The sequence below is a fragment of the Ictalurus punctatus genome, chromosome 16 (genome assembly GCF_001660625.3).
Source record: "Ictalurus punctatus breed USDA103 chromosome 16, Coco_2.0, whole genome shotgun sequence".
In the NCBI taxonomy this organism is placed as follows: Eukaryota; Metazoa; Chordata; class Actinopteri; order Siluriformes; family Ictaluridae; genus Ictalurus; species Ictalurus punctatus.
The window spans coordinates 18,922,944-18,940,968 of record NC_030431.2 but is presented as its reverse complement, the minus strand read 5'-3'; the positions used below and the strand labels follow the sequence as shown (position 1 = coordinate 18,940,968).

Sequence of the window (18,025 nt, the reverse complement as noted above, 5' to 3'; positions counted from 1 at the left end):
GCAATCCTTGGTACCGTGACATTCTGTGAGAAGGATTTCCACTGATAAAAGAGGAATTTGAAATCTGTTGTTTTTTAAAAAATACATTGCAGGACCTTTTTCCAATCCTGAGCTCTACCACAAATATTCAACATGTATCATGTGTTCACTCCATGGGCTGTAGTCAAAATTCTCAACATCTGACTCTCAACGGATTCATACTGATCGCGAGACCAGGATATTTCTTAATAAGGCTTTTTATTAAGCTTGAAACTGCTGTCCACTTCATTCTAATCTCAGTTCAGCTCTCTACTAACATTTGAAGAAAAAAAAAAAACAGAGCACTAATTAAAATGGTTCACAGGAGCAGAAGTAATAATAATCCTAACACTCTACTTCATAACCAAATATACTATATACAGCACACACACACATACATTCATGCTTGATCACAAATACTAAAGGAAAGTAAGTGATGTGTAAATTGTTTGAAAGCCTCACTCCCAAAAAGAGCTGCATACTGGGATCCTCTTGCCTTGACCTCCGAAAATACCTCAAATATCTGCTGCTGCCAATTTCTTTCACACATTATTCTGAGAAAGGGGGCAGGTGACAGATGTACATCACCAAAGATGTACAATTAACAACAGCCAAAGATCACATTCAACAGACACATTGTTTGTTTGTTTGTTTGTTTGTTTGTTTCTCTCTCTCTCTCTCTCTCTCTCTCTCTCTCTCTCTCTCTCTCTCTCTCTCTCTCTCTCTCTCTCTCTCTCTCTCTCTCTCTCTCTCTCTCTCTCTCATCACACAGCCTTGGGGCAAATTGTGTGTTCACAAGAGTAAAGTGGGGGTGGGTGGGCAATTCTAATGAACTAAAGTAGATGTAAATGTTTTTTTTTTTTTTTTTTTTTTTGAAGGACCATTTTTTTTTTTTTTGAAGGACCATTTTTTTTTTTTTTGAAGGACCATTCCTTCAATTGTCATGCTAAAACTGCCCATAGTCTGAAATCCTCATTCCTGACCTCTGTTATACCTTGTGTTACTATTTTCTCCCTTCACTCACTATTGGGATTTGGGATCAGGTAACGTTTAAGATATTCTGCTGCATAAATTAAAGTACATACATTAAGAACATGATCATGTTATGCACAGAACAATTGGGCATCTCCAAACAGGATGGAATAATCAGTCACACATCACAGATATTACAGATACTATAAAACTCAAATATATTCAAGTCTAATATGAGGACACATTTATTTTTACAAGCAGAACAAGCAACAAGCACACTGGATTTAAAATCCTGGAGACAAGTATATGTTCACATTATTCTTATTTATCTCTAAAAGTATTGTGCTTAGGGCCAGAATGAGCAATATCTATTTGTTGAAGTGGACAGGCGGCTCGAGATGAGTTCTTTAGAAGTGGTGTTGCTGAAATTGTCGTGACAAAACTACCGACAGACTCAGATCCTGTTGCCTGATGTCTGAAATACCTAAAATGCCTGGAGTTGCTATTTTCTTCCTCGACTTAGTCTTTGGGTAGAAGCTAAAGTGAAGATGTTCTTTTTTTTAAATAAAGGAAGAGATGATGTATTACTGACTGCCGTATCAGATATGTTTTTACTGATACTAATAAAACTAGAAATGATTCGTTTGTGAGAGGAAACACCTAATTCTGCCATTTTTACAAGCATTCCACTGCAAGCAAAACACAACAAGCATATAGATTGCACAGTACTAGGACTAGATGTGTTGTTTTAATGAGTTTTAAGGAGTATTGTCAATTTTAAGGGCATCAAGCAGATAGGGGAGAGGATGTGAGGTTCTGGGGAGGACAGACTTGTACACCAGGCCAAAAAACAAATGGGACTCTGAACTCTTTGAACAAACAGGAGACTAAAGCTCTTTTTTCTCAGCTCATAACACTAGACTGGACTTTGCTCAAGGCAAGGTGTGTGTGTGTGTGTGTGTGTGTGTGTGTGTGTGGTGTGTGAGAGTGAGGTGGCATGTGGTGTATGTTAGCCTTGCCAAAAATTTAGGAGACTGAGAGATTAGATTAATTGGTATTCAGTCTTTAAAGGAGAGTGAATGAGTGAGAGTGTGTGTGTGTGTGTGTGTGTGTGTGTGTGTGTGTGTGTGTGTGTGTGTGTGTGTGTGTGTGTGTGTGTGTGTGTGTGTGTGTGTGTGTGAGAGAGAGAGAGAGATGTCCAGTCACCTGGTGATGGCAGCTGATTGGTTGCTTGCCTGAGGGCAGCCTTTAAAGCTCCGCCCCAGGTGACAGGCCTGTGAGTCAGTGAAGCTGAGATTTTGTGTGTGTATATAAAGTGTGAGTGTGTACATAAGTGTCTATGTGTGTGCCTGCGTGGGTATGAAGACTTTTACTTACTAATAAGAGAAGAAAAGCACACGTCAGCATGCTGTTAGAGCTCTTCATCACCCTCCTCCTCATCAGCAGTAAGGTGTTGGGGGACACAAGTTCCTCTGAAGAAGAAGAAAATGAACATGAGGATGGGCATAAGAAAAGTGAGTAAAACTCAAAAGTTATTTTATTTTTAAACTGTAGGTTAACAATTATGCATGGAAGTGTGCAGCAAACACTGAAAAGAAACAAGGAGCATACTTGCAACTTGTTAATATATAAACCTTGATTGAATATTTTAGTTAAGGCTTCTGGGAAGTTTTCTGTGATGTATATTATGCAATATGTGAAATGTTACAGAGTATTTTATTTGCAAATGACTTGTATTGCTAATGCAGAGTGATCAGTGGAAAGGAGTCGGCTCCAGTTTGAGTGAACATAATTCTTTTAGTCTTTTATGAATTTTTTTTTATGATTCTGCATCTCCCGGGGGTGGGGTGTGGGGGGCAAGATATATTGCTTTTGATTACACTTTTAAGGAAATAATAACCAAATTTAATGTTCTACACATCTTGCAACGGAGGTCATTTCTTTCTGTTCCTCAGCATTTTATGGCATTTAGTCTGTTTTATGCTTCAAGTGGTTTCCTCAAATTCAACTGAAAATGCAACTTATAATGATTTCTCCAGTCTCAAAATTATTCAACCCCCTGAATAGATTCCCTCACAACAGCACAAATATGCAAAACAGGTGTTGTCTCAAGCACATCTGATGAAACTAATCAAGGGCTTCATTGGTTGCACCAGGTGTGCTTGAGCTGGAACACATGAAATTCCTGAACTGGCTAGGGGCAGAAAATAACCTGGATGGGGAGGAAAAAGGAAGCTATGAATGGCTGCAAGCAGATTTCTGAAAAGGCAGGTTGTGAAAAACGCTCGAGTGACTGCAAAAGACCTGCAGCAAGACTTGGTGGAAACAGACACTGAGGTTTCAGTGAGCACAGTAAGGCACGTACTAAACGCAGAAGGTTTCCATGCCAGAACTCCAGGATGTACACCGCTACTGACCCAAAAGCACAAGAAAACTCGCTCAAAATCATATAAATAAGCCACAGAAGTTTTGGGATTCTGTTCTGTGGAGCGATGAAACAAAACTGGAACTTTTTGGCATGTGGATAGCGGTATGTCTGGAGGAAGAAGGATGAAGAAAGAACACACTGTACACAGTCAAGCATGGTGGTGGCTCGGTGATGCTCTGGGGCTGCTTTGCATCCTGTGGCACTGGAAACCTGCAGCGTGTGGAAGGCAAGATGGATTCATTGAAGTAGCAGGAAATCCTATGAAAAAACGTCATGCCATCTGTGAGGAAGCTGAAGCTTGGGCGCCATTGGACCTTCCAACAGGACAAAGATCCCAAGCATACCTCAAATTCCACCAAGGCTTGGTTGCAGAAGACATCCTGGAAGATTCTACAGAGCCATCACAGTCACTTGACTTGAACCCCGTAGAAAATCTCTGGTAGGATGTGAAGAAGGTGGATGCGGCACGCAAACCCAAGAATATTACTGAACTGGAGGCCATTGCTCATGAGGATTGGACCAAGATTACTCAGGAACGTTGCCAGAACCTATACATCTCTTTTGCAGCAGGTCATAACAGCAAAAGGATGCTCTACTAAGTACTAAAAATGCTTCCCATGAAGGGGTTGAATAATTTTGAAACTGGAGAAATCATTATAAGTTGCATTTTCAGTTGAATTTGGGGAAACCACTTGAAGCATTCGTTGTGTTGAACTAATTCAATTGCTTTTGTTTAATTTGTTCATTGCAAACAGCTGAAAGTCTGTGGCAATGGGGGTTGAAAAATTTTGATTGCAACCGTATATGTTGCTCAGATTTCATGTTTCAGGTAGTTTTCTTTCCTCGGTATCATGACGTGGCTGAAATATTGTGGAAGTTCATTTTTTTCCCCCTTATGAGCGAGTACTAATAAAGAAATCAAATCTCTTATCTTTTAAACATCTATGAGTTGGGTTTACTTCCTGCTGCTCCTCAACATTATGTGGTGTTGGTTTTTACCTGATAGTGTGTTGCTTTTCTGAAGTCCTTATGCACACTCATTCCTCCAGGACATTCCTAGTTACAGCTTGTGGTTTTGTTATGGCGAAACTCCTGGGTCTACGTGCCACTGCCGGCGTTCCTCTAGCCTCATAAGGCTGAGTAAGAAGTGGAAAGCATGTGGGCACAAAGCATCATGGCATTATGCCTTCTTTCACTCCTTTTACACTGAGCTGAGACTAGGTTTACTGTTTCTCTGGTACAGAGCAAGTTCAGCAAAAAAAAAAAAAAATCTTCTTTCCACTGACCATTCCCTCATATTTAATCCTAATGTTCTTCTGGATGATGTAATATTTCAAAAACCCTGACTGCACATGCACATCTTTTTAGCGGTGCATTATATTTCCATGAATGAGCCACAGTTGCATTGTAAATGTGCAATATGTTATTACAGATCTATTTCTTCCTAAACAAGTGTAATTTAGTGTTGTTAGACAGAACTTGTCCAGATCATTGGACTGGAAGATCCATAGGGCACATTTGAATAAACGTCATTGCATCAGTCATACAAAAGTAGAGCACGGTGTTTTCTTTTACTCGCAGGTTTTCAACGAAGAAGTTTTCATAGGAAACTGCTGCTACTAGCATTTTCTGAATAACCAACAAACAAAAAATTCCTTTGTACCTGCCAACTCTACTCTGAATTAATCCATTAAACACTTAAAAACAAGAGCCCACTGTTTGGATTTCTTCAATTGAATAATCCATGAAGACTCAGATTCAGCATTTTAGCAAACAGTTTGAACTACACAATCAAAAATAGTAATTTAAAATCGTACACACAGGGCTTTTTTTTTTGCATCCATGAGTATAAGTTGAAAGCTTAACACCAGACTGGATTTCCTAACTACTCCCACAAAATGAATCTGCCATTAGCTCACATAATCCATAGAAATTTGAAGCAGTACACAGGTAATTTGTAAAGGGATCAACTTAAAGTTGTAGAAGAGCAATATACATCTTGTGGTCTAGTATTGTACTGTGTCTGGGATTGCACAGAGTGATGAGTCAATATCACTACGAGATTGTGTATTATTTTAAGGAAAGGTTTTTCCTGAAGAATAATACACAAAGGTATTTCCTGAGAACTGAGAAGCAGTCGGATAACTGAGCTGGACTTCCTTATTAATTTTATGTTAATCCTGAAATGGGCAGTCACAGAAACTTGATCTAAATGATCTGGCCACATAGTTATTTTTCACTGAACTGAGACTGCTCTTTTTAGCACAGTTTGCGCAAAGCATGATTAAGTACTAATGCAGTTACTTATACCCTTACCTTACCTAATACACAATTTTAAAATACTATACCACAAACACACACAGACATTCCAATCTTATGCAAAAAGGTTACTCATCGAAAATCTCTGCATTCGCTCATTCGTTAGTTTATTCACATAACGTCTCTCGCCTAGCTGCTGGCTTTCAAAATGGGAAATCAGTTCATTGATTCATTTGGTGTTGACATTGTTGAATTGTGTAGCTACGTAAGCAAACACTGGTGGGAAGGGGATGTGTTTCCTCTAAACATATAAGTTTAAAGGTAAAACCCCAAACAACTGTAGAGATACTTGTTTTACTTGACAGGCAAATATACCGTGGTCCGAATCAGTCAACATTAGAGTACTAGGTCAACCTCTATATGTTATGTTTATACTGATTAGGAGTCCAAATTCTTCTGTTTTCATTCAACACAGCAAACATTACATGTGTTCGGCGTATTGAATACACTGGTTAACTCCTTAAACTCCCAGGATCCTGCCAGTGCACAGATCTTCAGTCTCATATCTATATATACCCTACATCATTCATAGTATCTATTGAATAACACACTTCCAAAAAAGGTTCTTTGGATAGTTCGTTCATTCATTCATTCATTCAGTCATCTTCCAGGTGAGTGTCATAGTGGTTCTGATGATGGCAGTCCACTACAGCGCAACACACACACAACACACACACACACACACACACACACTCATTCACACTTAGGGGCAATTTAGATTAGCCTGTCCACCTACTCCTATATTTTTGGAGGTAGAAGGAGACCTGAGAACCTGAAGGAAACCCACACGGACATGGGAGGACCTGTTAAACTCCATACAGACAGTAACCCGAGCTCAGGATGGAACTGTACTGCTACAGATAAGAGTTCTAAGCTTCCTAAAAGTTTCTAAATGGAACCTTCTATGAAACCTTCTTACAAAGCATGTAAAATTTTCGCAGAGGTATAAACTGAAGAACTCTTATGTGTTAAAAGTGAGCGTTATTAAAATATTCAGAAGTTGTTCAACACGTTCATCCTGTAATATTTCGAAAATGCCTCTAACATGTCACAATGTTATTATCACCCATAAGACAAAAAAATAAATAGAGAGAAACATTAGTGTTCCAAATGTTCTGCATACCTAAAATTGTTAGATGGATAGATAGGACCTTTAACATTAAGAAAGTTTAAAATAAATAACCGAATAATAAGCTAGGAGTTTAAGGGGTTAATATATGATATTAACTTACTGTATGACCACTATTCAATCACGATTAATTAAGAAATTATAATAAAAGTAACGGCTGAGGTTATCTGATAGCAACTGACAATATTTGGCATCCTTTCTACATGCACATTCTCAGTTCTTGGTGGCAGCCAAGCATTTCACAACAACAACAACAGCAATATTATTATTATTATTATTATTAATAATAATAATATTAATAATAATAATAAGTAGAAGAAGAAGAAGAAGGAACCATTACAGGCTAAACAGTGTACAAAACATTTTGCCATGTGACCCATTCTTTTCCTATTCCTCTGTGATTCTTAAGTTGCACACTAAAAAGCTGATCTCTGTAACTTTATCAAGACCCACCATGTAATCTAACAATAGTGCCTGGAGTCCTGATGGCCATCAGTAAGTTGCCAAAGCTCTTTTAAATGGGCTCCATATAAGGCTCAGTCTCAGGAGCATAATGCCTGCATTCAGCCAGCTGGATCGAGGAAGGATTGTGCAAGCGAGCTGACAAGAGAGAACAGAGAAGACGTTTCCCTTAATGCACCTGGACCTCATACTGAGAGCATGCGAATCTAAATGCATTAGCTTTCACGGCCACCTGCTCGGGTTTGACAGCCTTGCTTCTTCTCAGGACTTTTATCTGTTAAAAATACCTGACTCACATCTTTCATATCTATTTTTTTTTTCTTGATTTATTACATATGATGCTATTAGAGTGCATGTACAGTAGTGTTGCAAATGAACCAAACGGAAAGTGTTTAACCAAGTACCAGGCAACCAGCTACTACTGCAATGAGTCTTTGGTTCTTATGAGCCAATACACCTTTACCAACCTGACCTACATACATCACCAATTTGTCAACAATTATGTAGCTACTGTTAATGTATTTTTGACCCACTTTCTTATTTCTTTACAGGTTCATCCCATAGCAATCACTGGGGCTATCAAGGTAAATAAATAATATATTACATGCAAAAAAGTGGTGTAATGTGCTTGCAGTTTGCATTACAGAAATCTTTAACCTAGTCCCTATGACCTTTAGCCAGTCCACTATGATTAATGAGTCTTAATTACCTAACTCATGTGTTACAACAGCTGAAAAAGAACAAACCATTACCTCCTTGACCACACCTTTCCTCTGTGAAGACCGTTCACTTATTAACCAATATTAATCAATACTTCAAGGCAGTTGTATTTCGTTCCGATAAGACTTGAAAGTGATGTTTATTCATGGATCTCTTTGATCAATCTCAATGTTCTACTGTAGTTCACGTCTCTTAACTACCAGTGGTGGTGAGAATCATCTGGATACTTTCTTATGTATATGCGCCCAACAAAAAGTCATGAATTTTTTCGCCTTTCTTTTTCTCACCTTGTACACGTCAGAACACACGTACGTTATCTGGAGCTATCTGCGTAACAGCTTGTGACTAACTTGTCCTCCAAAGCTGACAATAATCTCCTCTTCTGATGCGGTCCTTGTACCTTTCATACATTACAAGCATTTTTCTAGAGAAATGCTGTAGAACTTGATGGCACCTGCTAGATTTGAGTTGATTTTCCTAGATAACATTGTTATCATTATTAGCTCACATACATGTGATCACATACATCACTGTTTGATAGTTATCTCTATTGCACAGCATCGATTTCTGCAACAAGTGAGAGATGCCTCTCCAATTTTCCAAGAGCCTGGTGTGGCATTTCCCCTGTTTGCTGGAGTCCCTTGAAGCAGTGCCTTTTTGCTAATGATTACTGCCAATAAACTCGCCTTGCCAGACTCTGTGGTGACCTTGTGGTTGAAGCCAAGGTATATCACTCCTTTTTGTTAATCAGTTGATTGACCATGCAGCATTCCCTCAAGGCAAGCCTGTAAAGCATTCCTTGTGAACTGTACATCCCCTACAGTACTATATAGTACCTAACACCAGCCATCTGATTCCCAAACCAACTGTTTATCATCTGTCACTGAGGAAAGGCACAAGGGATTCTCTTATCTAAGCAGATACTGGCCTACTGGGTGCTGGATGTCATCACTATTGCTTATTGACGGGCTTGACACCCAGTCCCTACCATAACACACCACTCTATGATGAGTCTCGTCATCCTGTGTATTGCAGCGTCAGCAAGTCTGCACTATTGCTGCTTGGCCATCATTGTATACGTCCTCCAGGTTCTACAAGGTTAACTTTAGCTTTTCCAGTGTAGTAGGCAAACATTATGTGTCACTTCATGACAAAAAGGTATCAAGGTGATTCTTATCCGTGGTGGTTGTCTGGGATTGCTAGAACCATGTTTACATATGTAACTAGTGCTACAAGCTAACATTAAAGTTTAGAGTTAGGACTGGCTCTAAAGCAAGTTTCCACTGAATATTAGTAATAGCACAGGTATGACTAATGGTCAAGTGACATAATTTACTTTTACCGTAGGACCATATAGGATATTGTAGAGGACGCAAGGGTAAAATCATTCAGCTTCACAACGCCACATATTGGCATTGAGCGTAACAAAGGCGTGTGGAAATTCAACATTTTACTGAATGTTTATATCTTGGCAGCTTAATGCAGACGAATTATTCTGTACATTCATAACTTATGAAACTTAACCGCATCTTAAGACATACATTAAGTATTAACACTTGCAATTTGGTTTGCATTAATGATTGAACACATAACTTCACTGTTATTTGTGATGCATCCCATGACTTTTCTGACACTCAGCTTTTCATGTCAAAGTTTTATAATTAACTCAGTGACATCACAAGGGCAATGATCACCATTTTTATTTATTTTTTTACACAGATCAGAGATCATGGCTGAGTGCTTTTGAAAAATGCAATGGAAAATCCCAGTCTCCTATTGACATTGTGACTAGAGACGTCAGCTACGATCCCAGTTTGCCTGATATAAAAGTACAGGGTTATGATTTAAGTGGTCAATCTGAACTGACACTGCAAAACAACGGTCACACTTGTAAGTTAGTTGGTTTGTTTAGCTCACATCTTACAACCTTGAAAGAATTGTGTGTTACTGTGGAACATATCAATGAGAAATGTGTGTGGCTATTGTTTTGTCCATTAGTGCAGCTCCAGTTGCCCAGCACCATGCGTATAGTTGAAGGATTCGACCAGATCTACTTGGCAGCCCAGCTGCATTTCCACTGGGGGAACACGGAGGTTCCTGGTTCAGAGCACACCATTGATAATGTTCACTTCCCTGCTGAGGTTTGAACAGCCAACAGCACTGTTTATACTTTCCAATCACAGAACATATTTCTATGAATTAAGGACTCTTGGAGGAGAAAAAAAAGGAACACAATGGCTGTTTATATACAATTAAGCAGTGTTTACACTTACTGTGTTGACCTTGAGGGTGCACAATGCTACACATACCCAGTGCAATACAGCACAGCAACATAACTATCCTGATTTCTTATTTTTCTCTCCTTTCAAGATCCATGTGGTTCATTATAACTCTAAATACACCAGCATCAAAGAGGCTGCAAGCAAACAAGATGGACTTGCTGTGTTAGGAGCCTTCATTGGGGTAAGACTAAAATGTCTAAAAAAAAAAAAAAAAAAAAAAAAGTCGCTCTTCATTCATACACTCAGAGAAAAAAGGGTTCCAATAAGGTATCTTTCGATATGCTTCCTAGAAAGGTGCTACTTGGTACCCTCTGGGATAGGAGAAACTCTATTAAAGAGTCCCTACGTAGAACCTTTAGCACTTACATAAGTGGTTGATGCTTCTATCTAAAGCAACCTATAATTGAGACAAGATAGACAAGAAACTGAGCAGTTGAGGGTTAAGAGTCTTGCTCAAGGACCCAACAGTGGAAGTTTGGTGGCGCTGGAATTTGAACTCATGACCTTTCAACCTTGCGATCAGTAGCCAAATGCCACTGGACCTGCCACAAGGATTTTCTTTAGAGTAGAGTCAATTTAAAAATCAATTTTTGCTGATGATGAGTTCCTTAAGTGTTCTTTGCCTCCTAAATGGACTACACTTGGAACCCCCGGTGAAAACGAAGCCCTTGCTTTAGTGCTGTAGACTTAACCTATTTTTCAAAAAAAATATTGTTTATATAAAGTAGAAAGCCTGATAGGGTGCACATTACAGTGACTGTATCAAAGGTAATAGTATTGTTAGACATGATGTGAAGGAAAACTTACTAATGAAAAAAATCATCATAACACATACCGTTGAGTGTTTGCGATAAACAATTCTTCCATCACATAACGTAATCCGCTAATAGTAACCTTCGGTTGCTCAGCAACATAGACAAAGATTAGGGACAGAACAATGGAACGGTTTTATTGGTTTAAAACCAAGCGCATTAATACAGAATTCAATTATTGTGATGCGATCACAGGTTTTTGTCTACATAAGGATTTTACAGCAGATTTGACTTTAGATTTTTTTTAATGAAACTACTTGTTTTATAGATTAAAGTGATACAAAATTCATTAAACTTTCCATTACAGATTGGTCTTCATGAGAATGAAAACTATGAAAAAATCCTGTCTGTAATTAAAGACGTTAGCACCGAGGGTAAATATTCTTAAATTTCCACCTGCATATGCTACAATTTGAATCGATTTTACATCCATAATTCTCATATTTGTTTCGGTTTGAATATCAGGATCAATTTGAGGTAACTTCTTGTGGTCTTTGCAGAGTCGGACACTAAGATCCCAAGTTTTAATGTCCGTCACCTTTTGCCAAACAGTTTGAAGAAGTTTTACAGATACAGTGGGTCGCTAACAACTCCGCCGTGCTTCCAGTCAGTAAACTGGACCGTATTCAATGACACAATCACAGTCTCAAGGAAACAGGTCAGTTCTATCACCTTTTAAAATCTTTAAGAGTAAGCTCATGCACTGTTTGGTACCCGGAGCATCTCGCGTTTGTAAGTATTATGAAAACAACTGGTGTACACTGTAGACAGTTATAGTAACAGGCGCTGTTTTTGTACAGCGTGTCAAAGGTAATGCCTGCTGAGCACCAAATAAATAGTTTTTTGTTATAATTGTGAAAAAATGGTGTAGGGTTACATATGCTTTTGTAAAACAGCTCGCTGCTCTGGAGGAGACCCTGAAAGCAGGACACAACCAGAGCTTGTCCCGAAACTTCAGAGCTCCACAAAATCTTTATGGAAGACGAGTCCTGGCCTCTTTCCCTACTTCACATACTGCAAGTGGTGAGTGCATCATTATAATCATTAGCTGGGTGAAAAATAGCAAATAACATTATGTAGAGGCAAATAATTTGATCTGTAACCATACAGACACCTTTTCTAGCTGACATTTGAGGAAAAAACACCAACATTTGAAGCATATGCATTCATCAAAGTTGTCAATGTTATTAAATTGTAATAAAAACGCTCTTTAGTAGACAGTGTGGTCTTGTCTCTTTGGATCTGTTCTGTATACATTACGCAACCTAAAACATGATCTGACATTGGCCAGTATTAGTTCATGAGAATTTACGCAATACATGCTGTAGTATTTTCCCTAACGTAAGCACACGTTATCTCAACGTCACAGATTTGTTAAAGGTGAAGAAACGCTCTAATGTTCAAAGTACTTCAGGAGATCAGAAGCAGAAACACTGGGAAACACCGACCTATTTAGCCATCACAAAATATATGTAAAATGAAGGACAGGAGTGGGGTGTAAACTTCTAAACACACTCTCCATTTGCACAATAGCACAACAGAACTGCTACAGTGGTGCTACCTCTTCATCTAGAGCAGGGGTGTCCAAAAATTTTTCAAAGTGTGCCAGATTAGACCACATCAAAACAGGACAGTCACCAAAACATTATTTTAAAGCTCTATAATGAATTTAATTTTAGTGCATTGACTGTGGCAGGGTATCACCTGACAGCTGTAGTTGCAACACGCAAGATAATATTCATAAATGTCTTTCTTTTTTCAGGATTTAATGAGATTGTCCACTTTAGTTAAGGACTTGTTGCAGATTTCCTAAAAGGTTTTCCATGCTTTGAGGTTGGACGTATCCAGTTTATTAGCTTTAGTAACGTTCTGTGTCCCGTTTGTTCCGATAAAAAGTTCCTTCTTCCGGGAAGCTTCCCGCAGTTTCAGTTTCTCTGCCCCTCATCCTCTGAATATCCTTTTGCAATGCTTGCTATTTGTTTCATAATGTCTCGTGATATTTAATTCCTTAATTACACCAACAGGCTCTTGACATAAGAGACGTTTGCGCACACATTTGCTACATTTTGCAGGTGTAGTCAGAGGAAAAAAAGGCTCTGGCAGTTTAGCTAAGTCTGTTACTGTCAGGTGAAAGGTAAAATTGCAACGTGCACCTATCATACATTCAGGTCAATTAACATCTGTCTGTGGGCCACATTTGGACCTGGGGCCGGAGTTTGACACACCCCTGATTTAGTGAAATACACTTGCTCTAAAACAGGGGTTCTTAAACTTTATGTATCCAAGGACACACTCAGTACAGAACATTGTTTCATGAACATTGTTTAATTGTGCATATTTTCACTTTCATTTTATTCCTGAACTTTCCACCAATAGAACACATTAGGTCTAAACCAGGGGTGTCCGATCTTATCCGGAACGGGCCGGTGTAGGTGCAGGTTTTCATTCCAACCAAGCAGAAGCCACACCTGAGTCTATTGAAAGCCAAGATCAACTGATTAAACAGGTGGAAACAGGTGTGGCTCCTGCTTGGTTGGAATGCAAACCTGCACCCACACCGGCCCCTTTGCGGATAAGATCGGACACCCCTGGTGTCCAATCTGGTGTCCGATCTTGCTGATGCTTGATGCTGATATGTTTATGTTTTTGAGGTTTGGATTAAACCCATTCAATTCAATAGACCAAATGTGCCAGGTTAGCTCAGTTGGTAGAGACTCTTAATCTCAGGATCGTGGGTTTGACCGCCCCATGCTGGGCACCAAACCCCGCCACTGGAGTCGCACAAGCTAGTGCACTTTCACTCCCAAGCCCAGATAAAACAGAGGGTCGTGTCAGGAAGGGCATCTGGCGTAAAATCAATATCATAAACCGGATTTCCATATTGGAGATGGATGACCCGCTGTGGCGACCCGTAACGGGAGCAGCCGAAAGAAGAGGAAACATTCTCAACAGGCCAAACAAATAAACAGGATAATAACTATAACAGACCCAATCAAGAGCCACTGCACTAAAAGATCCACTGTGGCCATTTCTACTTTTACAATTTTCAATTAATAATTAATGAGCAGCAAAGTTCTGAACTGATGCTAAATTCTGTGCGTACACGCTGAGCCGAAATTATGTCACGCACACCAGCACACGTACACCACTGCAAATATTCATCTGAGGGGATTAAATAGGATTATGTGTTGAGCACAGTTAGGAAGCTTCATTCACAACACTGTCACTGGATGGTTCTTTTCATTCCTGTGAAATGACACTCTAGTCCAAAGCACGTACGCTATCATGCTGTTCTGTAATGTGTATGGCATTTTCTGACAGCTGCCTGAATCCTCCAAAAATGAGTTCTGACACATGATATTTGAAAGAGTCTGATATTTTATACTTTATAAAATTGTAATTTTATGTTGTTTTTTTTCTTTATAGGTGGACTATCCAGAGGTATGTCATGACTCCAATAACACCCTCCTTAATCTTACATGAATACATTGTTGTATTTCTGTATAATTATCAAAATGCTGTTTCTAAATGAATCTTTTCTGGCCTGCAGGCGATATCTTGGCCATTGCCTTTGGAGCCTTGTTTGCTCTGACTTTGCTCTGTTTCTCCATGTATGCTTATCGACAGCGGCAAAAACACTCAAAGTGAGTAACACAGACTTAAGTTTTGAGAAATGACCTTTGTTCATGTCGGAAACCTGGACGAGTTTCACTTCTCATTTTCTCTCACCGTTTGAACTCAACCGTATGAAACATACTTTCATAATTTCATGAAATAGACGCTCTTACGCACATTGACACTGCAAATAAAAAAGAGATCAGAACTAAAAAGAACACTTTCTTTTCTCCACAGATCTAACCCTGACTCCAGACAAAATGTTATTTATAAACCAGCGACCAAAGAAGATGTGTAGACCTGCCATGTGTGATTTGATGTCAGACAAAAAAAAAAAAAGTCATATTTATACTGAAAAACATTGTTGGAGTTGCTGTAAAGACACTAATGAATGTGAAATAGAAGAACAGCATTTTAACCCCTTTAAACTCCGAGGATCTGTTGATGACTTATACGTGTCACTCCTGTAACTACTGCAGTTACTGAATAACATGATTTAAGATGAATAACAACTAAGTTGGGAAATTAAGGGGTTAAAAAAAGGACATGTCTTGAGGGGTTTTTTTTTTAATTCAAAAAGAAAAGATATAATCCTGTTGTCCCACTGAGAAAGAAGACCACTCATCTGGTCTCTTCCATTTTTTTGCTGTATATAAATGTATTTTACTGTTGTATGGTGGAATTTGACACAGTCTTATCCTTGACCTATTTATGACCATTTTCTACTTTCTTAGTGCCATGTTTAAATTAGGCACCCAATTATCTAGTATCAAATTGGTGTTCATACTACTAATGGTCTCTGAAACGCACAAAAACAACTACTCAGTGAATCCAGACAAATAAAATGTCTTCATGTTTCTAATGTATAGTACTGTGTAAAAGTTTAGGCACCCTTTTTTTTTTTTTTTTTTTTTTTTTGTACAAACTTTGTTATAGATTTGTATTGTATCGACTTCTACATCATCATGTCAGTAACATTAGTTTTCTATCACAAAATAAAATGTTACAGAAAAATGTTTGTACGTCATTAAAGAAAGCAGCATATAATGTAATAGAGACTTTTCAGACCCCAAAAAAAAAAAAAAACACACAACAACGGCTGCTGGGTTTCGCTGCAAAAACAAGAGGCAAGTGCGACAGTCAAAGTCTCCAGAAGAAGCGTGACTGCTTCTGCAACATGCTCAATAAAACTTACAGCTCATATCCTTATAAAACGGCACTAATTTTCACACCAAAATGTCACACCAAATATTGACTTTGTTTCATTTACTACTGTTTATTGCTCTTTATGGTATTTTTTTAAAACGTAGAAACATTTCATTTCATTCTTTTGGAGGCATTTTTACGCTACAGCATTTCTTTGCATGTGCCTACAACTTTTGCACAGTATTGTAAGTGGTGAAATTAGCACCTAATTCAAGACAGATCTTACACTGATGGGACACAAGACATTACAAGCATTGGCAGGGGAAAAAAACATTTAACAAACCACTGAGGAGTTTCACACGGTCAAACAGAATGGCAAAGAATAGACATAAATGGACAAACTGACGCGTCTGTTTGACTAAACATGGTGACTGAGCAAAGTATTCACTATGTAATCATTGTAATGTAACCACCATTTGTGAATCATTCGCTCCATTTACAATGACAACATCTATTCAGCTGCAATCTGATGACAAATTTGCCAGATCAGTTCATGCAAGAGCATGAACTTTGTCCAAACTGCCCGTTATCATATAGTAAATTAAAGCCTCAAGCAGGAAATGTAAGCTGCTGATTTGCCACCCTGTGATACTGCAATCAAAGACTCTTATACACGACAGCAACGTTTATAGGGACAGTTTTCTTTAAACTACCCGTCTTGTATCCTTGCCCAAAAGCATTTATTTGATGCCTGTAGGAATACCATAAAGTAATAAAGATACAAATGAATTATCTTTCTATTTCCAGAACTAACATGTTCAGTCTTGGGGAAATGATTTACATTTTCAATTGAAAACAATTGGTGAAGTATTTCCATCATTTCCATCATTAACAAGACCTCATGGTGCTCAAATGACTACAGAGCCCTCAGGGTGATGTTTATTTACAACCCCAATTCCAAAAAAGTTGGGACACTGTGTAAAATATATATAAAAATAGAACGCAGTGATTTGCAAATCTCATGAACCCATATGTCATTCACATTAGCTCACACATTACTTTTCTCAAATACATTTGTAAAAGTTAACATCGATACTAACTCACAATATTTGAAGGCAACCGGAACAAGCCCCAAACTCTCTGACTTGGTTGGAATTCACATCCGAATGACCCGGGGCAGTCATATGCGTCAAAGAAACACACCTCTGAGGCAAATATTTACAGCTAAAACAGAACGCTGGTCCCTTTTGTGGGGGTTAATCTACCTTTCAGCTGTGGAGCAAAACACACTTTGAATAAAGCCTAGGCAATAAATCAACAGCTGCATATTCTCTTGAAAGTATGACACAATTAGATGGCAGTATAATTAAAATTCCGAGTGATAAAGTATGATGACAGCACCACACATTTTGAAGAACAGAAAATACTCGTCCTAAACACTATGGCAAAGCTGGGAATTTAAGAGTAGTGTCTTGAGCATGAAAGAAGACAGCGATTGCCCATCTCTGTTACTTTATAGTTTTTATCATGGGCTGGTTATGGACTCTTTATAGACCATAGGAAGGACTCACCATTTACATCTACACCACTGCTGGGTTCAGTTCAGGTTACTGGGAACTAGTCGTTGTAGCATAGGTCAGCTTAACCCCAAAATAAATCTGAGAGTCAATAATGATTTTCATTTACACCACTATACTGCATTTTTATTAACCCAAATTGAAAGAATTGCTAACATTGAGTTTCCCTGTTTGTCACATTCTAATCATTAAAACGTTAAAAAGCAGCATAAAAATAACTGTCATTTGTTGTAGTCTGTCTAAAATCCTGGTGAGCACCGGTTGTGATTACTGCTGCATTCCACTAAAACTCGTAACTGGGAATTTCCGAGCTCTGACTAAGAAGAACCAAAGAAAAAGGCTCCTCAACTCAGGATTCCTATCCAGAAAGTCGGGAACGTGACCACAATCCCGAGTTCAAAAAAGTAACACTTCTTACCTCTTAAATTAGCTATACTGTATCTGCTAGCATTTGATTTAAATCAATCACTGTATTAGGTTGTTAAATTTCTCATCACAGTTAGCTGGCTAGATTGTTGCAACAAAAGACAAACATGGAGGCGCTC

General features: G+C 38.5%; 1 protein-coding gene across 1 annotated transcript; it reads left to right on the top strand.

The window, feature by feature from the left end:
• Positions 1-2,292: 2,292 nt before the first annotated feature.
• ca9 (carbonic anhydrase IX) lies at positions 2,293-16,716 on the top strand. Its single transcript, XM_017488553.3, has 11 exons — positions 2,293-2,504; positions 7,880-7,912; positions 9,768-9,938; positions 10,047-10,189; positions 10,419-10,511; positions 11,450-11,516; positions 11,643-11,800; positions 12,039-12,165; positions 14,569-14,583; positions 14,693-14,786; positions 14,995-16,716. The coding sequence occupies exons 1-11, from the start codon at positions 2,396-2,398 to the stop codon at positions 15,053-15,055; spliced, it is 1,071 nt and encodes a 356-aa protein (XP_017344042.1). The 5' UTR covers positions 2,293-2,395; the 3' UTR covers positions 15,056-16,716.
• Positions 16,717-18,025: the final 1,309 nt, after the last annotated feature.

Bases quoted from the DNA above. Each gene is read 5' to 3' on its own strand.
- ca9 (XM_017488553.3), top strand. From the start codon at position 2,396: ATGCTGTTAGAGCTCTTCATCACCCTCCTCCTCATCAGCAGTAAGGTG. The intron at 7,913-9,767 runs GTAAATAAATAA...TTTTTTACACAG, and splicing joins CAATCACTGGGGCTATCAAG to ATCAGAGATCATGGCTGAGT. The intron at 11,517-11,642 runs GTAAATATTCTT...TGGTCTTTGCAG, and splicing joins TAAAGACGTTAGCACCGAGG to AGTCGGACACTAAGATCCCA.